General features: G+C 39.0%; 1 protein-coding gene across 6 annotated transcripts in view; it reads right to left on the bottom strand.

The window, feature by feature from the left end:
• Positions 1-12,455, bottom strand: part of LCORL (ligand dependent nuclear receptor corepressor like) — a 167,416-nt gene that overhangs the window by 3,050 nt on the left and 151,911 nt on the right. For 3 of the 6 annotated variants that reach the window (XM_034772414.1, XM_034772417.1, XM_034772416.1), the window contains one exon: positions 3,631-5,138. The exons of 2 other annotated variants lie outside the window; for them this stretch is intronic. In XM_034772414.1, coding sequence (XP_034628305.1) covers positions 5,029-5,138 — 110 coding nt within the window. In that variant the 3' untranslated portion in view covers positions 3,631-5,028. Of the gene's footprint in view, positions 1-3,630; positions 5,139-12,455 lie in introns of those variants that run through there. One more of the 6 variants, XM_034772421.1, reaches the window with a different exon arrangement.

Raw genomic sequence — 12,455 nt, 5'->3', positions numbered from 1 at the left:
CCAGGGCGCAGCGCGTCCATGGTGCCAAGACAGCTGGGAAATCCGCCTCACCACACCAGCTGACCGGGAGCTGGCAGAGGTAAGGCAGTACCCCAATCCCCTGCCCTGAACCCCCCCTCAAATGCAGAGCCCCCTCCTGAACCCCAAACCCCTCAGCCCAAAGCCCTGACCCTCTCTAGCCCAATCCCCTGCCCCAGCCCTGAGCCCCTCCCCACACCCCTCATCCCCAGCTCTGTTGGGTTGCAGGCATCAACAATTTTCAACTGGGTCGCCAGAAAAAAAAAAAAGTTTGAAAACCACTGCTCTAGACCACAACAGGTCAAGCGGATATGAAGTATTATATAAAATGAGACAAAGCAACATTAGTGGCAGAAAGGATATCTTTTCACTGGCCTTAACCTATTGCCTTTGGAGGTTAAGGTGCATGTGTCTTTTTTTTTTTTTAATTAATGCTTGGCAGGTGCCACAGAAAAAAGTTGCAGGTTTTTGCTATGGGAAATGGGTTTTAAATAAAAGTATGTTCTCTTTACACAACATGTGATCTAAGAAAGGATGGCATTAAGTAGACATACACATTCCATTCTCTAGCTAGAAATGGTAGTGAGAACATTCTGTACACTCGATTCTGATGCATCTTTCTAAAGATAAGGACTAGATACGGTGCTTGAGTCAGATTTTCAAAAAGCTATAAAATTCCAAAACCAAATTTCTTCAACCAATATTTAGCTTGTCAAGCCCTTTCCAGTTTCAAGGAATTGTACTACCATTTATAGAGTAATCTTCAGAACGTTCCCAGCTGTGACTTACCAGTACTCCACCCCATTACAGATAGGAAGTGAAAGAAGGAAGGCCCAAAACATGACTGGGATGTGCGGTCAAAATCAAAAGTTTCTATGACTACATTCTGGTCTTAAATCACTAGCTCACGCCACTCCCTTGTTCAAAGCAAAGCCCACATCCCTCATGCAGGACCATGTACTGTACCTACCAAATTTTAAAGCAAAGCCATTCTGAGTCAGCTGAGCATTTCACAAAAATGAAAAAAGTATTTGAAAAGTATTTTTGCATTCTGGCCATTAGAAAGTGACCCAATTTGATTATTGCCTGGTAGTGTCCAGATGAGCCAATTTTATTTATCTAATGGGGAGGCATTGCCTGTATTTTTATATTGCTGGGTCACCCAGGAAGCTTTTGGATGAAACTGATGACAAACAAAATCTGCTTTTAATGAATAAATATTAATGAAGTAATATGAAAGTTTAATATGGAAACTAGCCAAGCATATGCTAACTAGCATTTGTCACTTGGGTGGCCAGAAGACAATATTTCCTTTTTGCAAGAAGTTTTGAGGTAAGAAATTTTCATTCTGAAACAGATCTTTTAAAAATTTTTTTGAAAAAAAAAAATCATATAAATAGTGAGCCAGCACAAGCCCAGAATAGCCTGGTTATTAGGGCACCCAGCAGCAATGTGGGTGACCCACGTTCAAGCTCGTGTTTTGCCTGATTCAGAGCAGGGACTTGAACCTGGGTGCGTCTGTCTAGCTATTCCATCCTGTACCAGAGAAACACTCCTGGGGAAAACAACGTTTCCATGAAACACTGCAGGTCTGACTAAAAAAGAGTGGTGCCTAGTCACATAACCTTTGTATCTTGTGCGGGTTTCTGGCTTAGGAGAGACAAGAATTAGTTTTCTAAAAATCAAGGAGCTAAGAAGCAGCTGAAGCTTGCTATATAATACAGCTCTAGGAAAACAACAAGGAGTCTGGTGGCACCTTAAAGACTAACAGATTTATTTGGGCATAAGCTTTCCCCTGATACTTGAGCTCTAGGAAAGTAATTTTCTTTATCTGGACCCATTCATGATAGCCATCACTGCTTTTTAACAGGTATTTAAAAGTAGAAATAGCAAGAGTGTGTGTATGTATGTGTAGTAGGGCTGTCAATCAATCGCAATTAACTCACGTGATTAACTCCAAAAATTAACTGCAATTAAAAAATTAATTGCACTGTTAATAGAATACTAACTGAAAATTATTAAATTTTTGATATTTTTCTACATTTTCAAATATATTGATTTCTATTACAACACAGAATACAAAGGGTACAGTGCTCACTATATTTTTTATTACAAATATTTGCACTGGAAAAATGATAAAGGAAATAGTATTTTTCAATTCATGTAACACAAGTACTGTAGTGCAATCTCTATCATGAAGTGCAACTTTCAAATCTAGATTTTGTTGTTGTTACATAACTACACTCAAAAACAAAACAATTTAAACTTTAGCCTACAAGTCCATTCAGACTTACTTCTTGGTTCAGACACTTGCTAAGATGAACAAGTTTGTTTACATTTACGGGAGATACTGCTGACTGCTTTTTATTTACAATGTCACCTGAAAGTGAGAACAGGCATTCACATGACACTCTAGTAGCCAGCGTTGCAAAGTATTTACGTGTCAGATATGCTAAACATTCATATGCCCCTTCATGCTTCGGGCACCATTCCAGAGGATATGCTTTCATGCTGAGGATGCTTGTTAAAAAAATAATGGATTAATTAATTTCGTGACTGAACTCCTTCGGGGAGAATTATATGTCTCCTGTTCTCTTTTACCCACATTCTGCCATATATTTCACGTTATAGCAGTCTCGGATCATGACCCAGAACTTGTTCATTTTAGGAACACTTTCACAGCAGATTTGACAAAATGCAAAGAAGGTATCAATGTGAGATTTCTAAGGACAGATATAGCACTCACCCCAAGGTTTAAGAATCTGAAGTGCCTTCCAAAATCTGAGAGGGACAAGGTGTAGAAAATGCTTTCAGATGTCTTAAAAGAGAAACACTCCGATGCAGAAACTACAGAACCTGAACTACCAAAAAAGAAAATCAACCTTCTGCTGGTGGCATCTTACTCAGATGATGAAAATGAACATGCGTCGGTCCACTCTGCTTTGGATTGTTATCGAGCAGAACCCGTCATCAGCATGGACACATCTTCTGGAATGGTGGTTGAAGCATGAAGGGACATATGAATCTTTAGCACACCTGGCACGTACATAACTTGCGACACTGGCTACAACAGGGCCATGCGAACGCCTGTTCTCACTTTCAGGTGACACTGTAAACAAGAACTAGGCAGCATTATCTCCTGCAAATGTAAACAAACTTGTTTGTCTGAGTGATTGGCTTAACAAGAAGTAGGACTGACTGGACTTGCAGGGTCTACCATTTTACATTGCTTTATTTTTGAATGCAGTTTTTTTGTACATAATTCTACATTTGTAAGTTCAACTTTCATGATAAAGAGATTGCACTACAGTACTTGTATGAGGTGAATTGAAATATACTATTTCTTTTGTTTTTTTACCGTGCAAATATTTGTAATAAAAAATAAATATAAAGTGAGCGCTGTACACTTTGCAGTCTGTGTTGAAATTCAAATCAATATATTTGAAAATGTAGAAAACATCCAAAAATATTTAAATAAATGGTATTCTATTATTAACAGTGCGATTAATCGCCATTATTTTTTTAATCGTTTGACATCCCTAATATGTATGTGTGTGTGTGTGTGTGTGTGTGTGTGTGTATATATACATATATATATATAAAAATGCTGTTTCTTTTTTCAAAGGGCACAACTAAAGAGATCTTTACTAGTTTTTTTACTTTATAAACAGATACTAGAAGTCCCTAACCCACTTCTTTCTACTGTATGATTGTTGTGCTGGTCAGAACAAGTCCATCATCTACCTTTAGCTCTGCCGCTCACACGGATTGATTTATCTTATAGCTACCTGTGCATCACCAGAGAACTTCTGCACCTATTACACAGTACACATTTTAAAAAACAAAACTACCTGATTATATTGGTACATTTATTTGAAATATATTTTGAATTATGAGATTTACAATGAACACAAATATAGTAGAATTCTTTCCTAAATACTACTGTGATTATGCAGTACATTTTACAACTAACTTTTAAAAATGTTTTGTTCTTCAAGCAAAGCTTAGTATGTACAATGCTGCACTCAGGTATTAAATGTGTTCCAAGTAATAGAAATGGCTGCATAAATGTCTCACATTTACAACTGTTCTGTTTGGTCTTTCCACACGGACACCTTTTGCTGGGAAGAGCAGAGCTGCAGATTACACCATGACCCTAACAGCGGGCCTACTTCTTTTCTCCACTTCCAGTGGAGTCAATTACTGGTCTGTTTATCCGAGTGGGGATTCCAGTCTCTGTGGCTTCATCTCCACCTTTCCCTGACCCCAGGAAACCCCTCCACAGGTGCTCCACAAATATAAAGCTTGGCATGTGTATGTGGTTGGGCCAAGGTAACCCCACCAACTCAATGGGAAATCAGGAATCATTTGCTTGCTGAACCCAGACAGCTTTAATTTACTTGCTCTTCCGCTCGATAGTCTGACCATCCCAATGTTCTCCAAGGAGTGATAAGCAGCAGTCTCCTCAGGAAAATCCCTTAGCAGCAGCTTCTGGAACCTTACTGGTGCATGCTTTGGTGGGGAAGGGGGCGAGGAACCAGTGCTCAATTACAGGACATCTATATAGAGATGGCTCTATCATCAACTGAATCCCTCAGATCTGCAAGTTCTATGTTCCAAGCAGCCTGTCAGATCCAGGGCTGGCCAAGTTCTGCCCCCAAAAAGGGATGAGTTGAAGGAAGCTCTGCAAGTGAAAACTATTAGTTTCCTATTCACAATGCAAGAAAGCCCCACATAAGGAAAGATACGTCTCACTTCAGCAATCTCAGGCAAACAGCATGAAATTGCAATTTCAGGAGTCTTCCTTACACACAATACACTTCCTTACAGCAAAACCAGTAGCAGTTTGCTGAATTTAAACTATAGCCTATAGAAAGACTGTTTCTAGTTCTGATGCAGAATGTTTAGTATTACTGCAATGAGGTCTATTTCAGGTGCATTAACAGTAGTACATATTATGAGGGACTAGGTGATAGATGCATTCATCTTGAAAATACGTGGTTTTTGAAGTTAGACTTGGGTGCTTCCATGAAGTGGTATTTGAATTGGGGTCATGGAGTACTCAGCAGTTCTGCTTGCAAATCCTCCCAGCAAAGACAGTCCAACAGGATTAAGAGGCCCTATGAAAAAGAAGCGAGCAATTAAAAACTGAACTTTACAAATACCTACATTTTTTTAGATTTCAGTGCTTAATGGACAAAATTTGGCAACAAAAACCCACACTAAAATGACTTAAAAATGAAAAAGCTGCTTATCCTCCTTTAAAACTGTGCTGTCCCAAACCAGTCCTTGCCCTCCAACTGTGGTGGCACTAATATTGTTGATCTCTTTATTATAAGAGATACAATTTTCTGAGAAATACAATATTTCCAAGTCAACAATTTAAAAGATTTCAAATATTCTTGGAGTGCAAAGTAACCATATCATGCTCACTCTTGCCTCTGCTTGTAGTCTGTAATTAAAAGCCTGTTATGGCAATCAGACTATTCCTACAGCCTTTCATGACCTCAAGCAAAAGAAACAAGCATTTATAGAATTCAAAGGCTTAAATCATGGCTTTACCATAAGCCTCAAGAGAGTACTGTGTGGTTGCACTGCCCAAGGAATTAGACTGGGAGGCAGAGGCACCAGAAAATAATGCTCTCAAAGGTTCTTATTTTTTTAGTGGTTGTGAATTGTATTCCTCGGGGGAAGCAGATGAAGTGGCACCTACAGTATGGAGACTACAGGATTTATTATAAAAAAAATCTGGCTAGTTATATCCACAGAACTGCTTGGTGAATTGCAGTGTAGCAGTTTAACCCCTTAGACTAGGTCAGTCCTAGGCATGTACTGTGAAAAGACTATCAGTTAAATTATAGGGCAGTTGTACTATGCAAGTGACTCTAAAAATGACATTGTGGAGTTACCTGTTTTTTTTGTCTTCCAATGACTTCCAAATCTGATCAGTTTACAAATAAAAGTGTCTCTCTCACTGCCAGCCATGCAAACTCATTCTAAGGCTTTGTCTATACTAGCACTGTTTTCGGCAAAATGTTTTTCAGTCAGGGGTGCGAAAAGACACCCCCTAACCAACATAAGTTTCACTGACAAAAGTGCTAGACAGCACTGTCAGTGGAAGAGCATCTCCTGTCAACATAGCTACCACCACTTGTTGGGGTAGTTTAATTATGCCAGCGGGAGACCTCTCTCCCATCAGCATAGAGCAGCTACACAGGAGACCTTACAGCTGCGCCACTGTAAGGTCTGTAGTGTAGACATAGCCGTAGTCAACCTTTGTTCTTCCTGTCTGACACATCAATCAACAATAAAGAATCTGCAATTGGAAATCTGTAAACAATTCCACTGATTATGGGCGAGCTGGGATAGAATTCGGCTTCCTCTCCCAGTGTCAACAGGAATAATAATAATAAAAAAAAAAATAGGACAAATGTAGTGAGTCAGCATTAGCAGAATAAAAATTGTGCTCTACTTCACCCAGAAGTTATGGGCTTCATAGAGAAATTACTGGATGAAATAATATGGCCCATATTATGCAAGAAGTCAGACTAGATGAACATAAGGGTCCTTTCTGGACCTAAAAAATATTACTCTGAATACACACAGAGTACTAGATCAGCTGAATAGAAAGGTGCAATTTTTCCAGCCATTTTCCAGAGAAGAGCTGCTTTTTAAACTATTATGTTATGGAGGGTGTTTTTGTGGTGCTGGCTCGGTTCACTGAATTGTGACCACAATTTATTTCAGTTATCACCACCTTTACTTCAACTATATTTGAATCCATTAAAACTCTTGTCAAATCAAAAGTCCCCAGTACAGTAATTCCATGTAGACATCAGTTCATTTCCTTCCCAAACCCCTTCCCTCAGGATTGCTAGTGATATGATTCAATAGATGGTCTGCATGTTTCATGGGGCAACACATCCTTTACTGTAACCTCTTTCCCAATAATATAGGGGCATGCAGCATTGATTTAAAGATTTTAAGGAGGATTTAAAAAATACTGGATGGGGTCTTGTGGAACCCTAGATCATATAACAAAATATTACCTTGGACAAAAATCTTACTTTTTACTATAAAATATAGAGGACAAAATATAAATCTTTTAAATCTACAGCTGCACCAGACTCAACATCTCTTCAAATATGGACAGATTACATAATGCCTGTATGTTGGAGTTAGGGCAGTCTCGGCAGAAATGTGACACGTTTAGCTGTACCTAAAATTGAAAATCTTTTTGTCGGAGCTTCTAAACGCAACAAAAAAATTATAAAAAATTAGGTATGTTTCAATTATATTTGTCAAATGATTTCTTAATATAATATGGAGCAACTTTTTTGGTAAAATGGAGAGGTCAGGAGTTAGACTGTAGGAGATCCACAAGAATTAGAAGCAAGTAAAGGGCCCTGGAAATAGATGGCATGCATAAGGAGATGAGAGAGTAGTTGGAGAAGCAATGCAAGGTCCAGGGAGGCTTTTTAAAAATAGGGGATACAAAATCAGGCTTGAAAATAGCTAAACGAGATAAAGAGACAGAAGTTAGGAGGTGAGAATGGATGGAGCTGAGGAGACAGACTGAAGGGTTAGAGATTGACACCAAGAGAGCCATTTTACAAGACTGAAATTAAGGCTGTTGGGCGGGAGGAAATGGTGGAAAGAGTGGGCAGTGGAGAAAAATTAGCTTGGAAATGTTTTTTAATCTTGAAAAAATTGGTGCGATCTTGGATAGATGGGAAAGCTGGGAATATGGATTAAGGACATAGAGAAGAGGGGAGTTGCAGGGCATAGGGGGCACAGCGATGTGCCAGGAAGAGAGAATTACTTACCATTAACTGTTTTCTGAAAGTATGTTGTAACAGATCAACGCTCTGTGTCCATGCTTTGAGTCTGTGACTGGCAGAATTCCTATAGGTATAAAATTCTAGGGAAGAAGGTGGCATGTTGTTCCATAATGCTGGCTAACCATCAGTTCCATCTTTAAGCAAAAGGTGTCAGCATAAGAGAATACAAGCACGAATTTGCAACTTTACTGGGAAAGTGCATGAGTGAAGGTGGGTCTATTACAATGTATCATTTCAGAGAACATCATCACAATTTACAGGAACTTTTTTCTCCATATAGGTACCAATTGCAATAGGTTCCCAGCTCTTAAAAACTTAAAAGCTTCAAGGATGTTCTATAAAAGATCAAGCAATTAGCCGGAGCTTTTTGCCAAGAGGAAACGATCACATGCAGCCTTTAAGCAGTCTTTTCTGTTTAAATTGAAACTTCTAAGCAAAGAACCTAGCGCAAAAGAACTATTTAAGAGACATCCAGTAATCAATAAAATTTGTGGGGGCACAAGATTGGGCACTCAGCCAGATTGTGTCCCCAAACCAGACTTTCTGAGAGTGAGTCTAGACAGTAATGATTTGTAAATGAATGCAGAAATCCTATTTCAAGCAGACTGACCTAGAGAATCACCTCAGAACTGTGAAGTTGGAGTTTATCAAGAATTACTATGAACAAAGCTCAGACCCCATCTTTACATTGTTCTCGTGGAAATTTGTTAATTGAAGCTGTGTCAGAAAGACCAAAGCTGAATGGACACACCAACAGTTTTAGTATGCTTTAGTTTTTTATAAATCTTAGCCCCCTTTAACCATTGGTGAAATTGGTATGAATAAGAAAGGAAATCTTATTGGAATAGTTGTCCAATCTGTAGTCCCCCTTAATGGTACAAAAATTATAATTGTGGTCTCAAGTTTCTCATTCCAATGGTTGAGCTCACTGTCATCAGAAATAAGAGATTCTGGAAACTGAAGTCTACAAGTCACCTCGCCGTTGAAGGGAAATCATTAGTTTAGTATAATGAACATAATGAATCCCTTATTTTGGGATTTCAGTGGAATGAGTTTTATGAAACAGATGACCATAGTCTGACAGAGATTCACTAATTCCTATGTATTAGTGGAAACCTAAATAGCATGTAAATTACTAAGAAATGTCATCCGTAGTTCAGATAGGAATATAGGAGAGTTTCCCATGGAAATATGAGTCCTGTAAGAGAATCAAGACCTTACACCTATTATAGAATCAGAATATTAGGGTTGGAAGAGACCTCAGGGGGTCGTCTAGTCCAATCCCCTGCTCAAAGCAGGACCAACCCCAATTAAATCATCTCAGCCAGGGCTTTGTCAAGCTGGGCCTTAAAAACCTCTAAAGATGGAGATTCCACCACCTCCCTAGGTAACCCATTCCAGTGCTTCACCACCACCTTATTCTACTTAATTGCACCAATAAATTGGTTTAACTAAGGTAAAAAGGACAAAACATGATTAGGAGATTTAGACATTGGAATCTTGGTCAGGACGCTTGTTTTCACAAGAGGCCAATGCTGTGCATTGTTTGTCAAACAAGATGATCCATCCAAAAGGGCCTGACTGTCCTGCTGGGTTCTCCAGCTGTGATGGATGCAACCTTGTATATTATAGCTTGAATTGGATTAATCTAAACTCGTAACTTACTCTGTAATGTCAAGAAACCAGTATGTCCTGGATGGAGATTAATTCAGAGACATGATGCAACAGTCCATGTGTGGTTTGTGAATTTACTGAGACTTCTGAATAGTGAGGTGGAGTAATTAAGGTTGAAAATCAACCATTCTATTGGCTGAAACTTCTGTGTCCATAAGTACACTTTTTACACAAATAGAAGTGAGAAAAGACAGAGATGCAGAGTCAGAAGCAGGCCTCAGGGACAGGGGAAGACTACCCTGGGTCAGGAATTCCCTAGAGAAAAGTGATAACAAATCACTGACACATTCCTGGAATTTTCCACAGATAAACAGCAAAACAAATACTGCCAGGATTTTAACACACATATATCTGAAGCTAAGTCTCCTAAAGCTTTATTAGTATCCTAAATAAGTGATTTGATTTTCAAAAGTGAGGTCAATGGGCACTGAGCACTTATGAAATTTAAAAGCCTAAATACAAACTGTGCTGGTAAGAAGTCAACTATATTCTCTGGGTATATGTGAAAACAGCACTCTGTCTAACGGTCTGTAGGTGACAGAGTCTATGGAAGGAACAATCGCATATGACAATATATGTATTGTATCAATACACATTTAAATGTGAAATACAGAGATCACATCACATAGGGAATGCTAAATAACTTTATGCATGGAGCTGCAAAGTGACAGTGGTTGTCAACTTCCCCCACCCCCATATTTTCTGCACAGAATTGAATGGAAAAATGTGTAAGATTTGATTATACTATTCAGTAATAGGCCCATGAGTAAGAAGGGCTCTTTACATGCAAAGTTGCACCAGTTTAACTAAAAGTGTGATTCAAAAATGATTTAGGGCTTGTCTGCACAGGGAGTTATTGTGTGGCAAGCCCGGGTGCCCATCTCAGAGCACCAGCTTTGAAACAGATGATGTGCTAAGCTGCACTCTAAGACTTCCACTATGCTGGAGCAGTGTCCATATGGGACATTACTGCACAGCAAGCTGGTTCACTGTAGACTCGCACCCTGGCTTGCTGCATAGTAACTTGCCATGTAGGTAAGCCCTTAGTTAAACTAATACAGAAGGGTGTGCGGACACAGTAAAATCAATATTAACTTGCCTTTATATATAGATTAAGTTGATTAGAACAGGTTTAAGCAAGCAAACAAACCCCTCAAACTAAAATAAGGGCATCTATGCAGGGTTTTGAACTGGTTTAATTTAGTTTAAAAACCCGTTTAAATTAAACGGGTGGAATTTTCATGTGCACAAAAGACTTAAGTCTCTTGCCACTGAAGAGGTTTCTAGAGTCACCTCAAGGCATCTCTGCCTCTCATATTAGACAAACTATGGCAAGGCACTGAATCTCAAGATAGTGTGTAGAACTAAGATGGGTTTTGTGGTAAGGCACAGATGTAGCTGAATTCAGCTGGGTAAGTCAGATAAGTTTCAACTGCTGGACCTGAAAGAAAAACGGGGAAAAATATTTGACACACAAAACCTAAAAAAAAAAAAAAAAAAGATAGGGAAATAACTTTAAAGCTTAATGAGGCACCAGTTGCTTCACAGCACAGTCATATTCTCTTAAACTTGATAGATTGGGCCAGACAGATATCGTTAGGTTACATGAACCTAAATCCCAAGAAATACTTCAAAGCAATCTAAGTAGTTTTAGCTAAATTTGTGACCAATGCAATAGTAATCAGAAGGCGTTCTTCTTCCATCAGCTGTGAAAACAAATTGAGAGAGGAAATGGGAGTTGCTACACCTTCTGAGCAGGCACAGAATGCATCACCTGTTGACAATCTTGGGAAGGTGAGCAGATGGAAAGTAGCTCCTCTAGAATTCTAAAGTTTTCAGACTACCTGACCTAGAAGCAAAGAAACAAAGTTTGGAATCTACTACACATGGTGCTTTTGCATAATTAGTATTTACAATATTTAGTGCTTTACAAACAAATTGTAAGGTACATAGTGACCTGCAATGAACTGGAAGTGGCTAAAAAGCTCACAGTGGCTATTTATAAAGGGCTTTCTGAGTGTTTTGAGGAAAGACTGGAAATATGTTGATTGTGGGAAGAAGGAAACAGTTCTCATGCCTAAGGAGTGGAATGAAGAAGCAGAGTTTAACAAGGAAGAGTGCAAAGTTGAAGAATGAATTTAGAGTGCAGGAAATGCACTTTGTCCCTGGATTTTCTCCACAGACACTCAGTGGCAGAAGACAGAGTATAGGAAACTGATATAAAGGTTCAGAAGAAGCTGGGGTTTGATGAGATAAACAGAGCAGTGGGAGAGAAAATTAAAGAAATTAAGTTGGGGGGAGAAGGTGCAGTTGGAGGTGGAGAATATCATACAGAATGGAGATTAGAAAGGGAATAAGAGGACTGAAAGCTGCAGAGGTCAGAGTCTGATAGTCCTGAAAGGAGTATTGGATCTGACAGGTTGTAGTGCAGGGAGTGAGCAGCAGTAGAAGAGATGAGATAGTAATCAAGTATTCAGAGTGAAGTCAGGAAGTGACCAGTGCTTTGTGAACACCAGTATGAAGAAAATGACCAAGCCAGTCAGCCAAGAGCTGATGATCTAATGAAGAAAAACAGCAAAAGAAACAACAGATGAAGGAATTATGGAAATTGAAGTAATCCAGGATAACTGGTGGACTGAGATGAGAGGAATATGAACAGGAGGTGCTGAAGAGCACATACAATGTAGCAAGGTACTGTACTTTGGCCAATTAAGAGAAATAATTTTATTTAAATTCTAATTGTTAGCTGAGCAATGAAGCTTGTGTGTAACACATCACAATGCCTATTTTTCTTGCGGAGTAAGGATTTGCCTGGATATTTTTAAAAGCTGTCCACTGACCGTCACTGAAATGGTATTTGCTTCCTTTTATCACACATCAATATTGCACTGCTAAAAACTATTTGCATGTATCATGGCAACA

This window comes from Trachemys scripta, chromosome 5 (genome assembly GCF_013100865.1).
Source record: "Trachemys scripta elegans isolate TJP31775 chromosome 5, CAS_Tse_1.0, whole genome shotgun sequence".
Lineage (NCBI taxonomy): Eukaryota > Metazoa > Chordata > Testudines > Emydidae > Trachemys > Trachemys scripta.
Note: the sequence above shows the minus strand (reverse complement) of the source record. Positions and strands in the feature narration are given on the sequence as shown.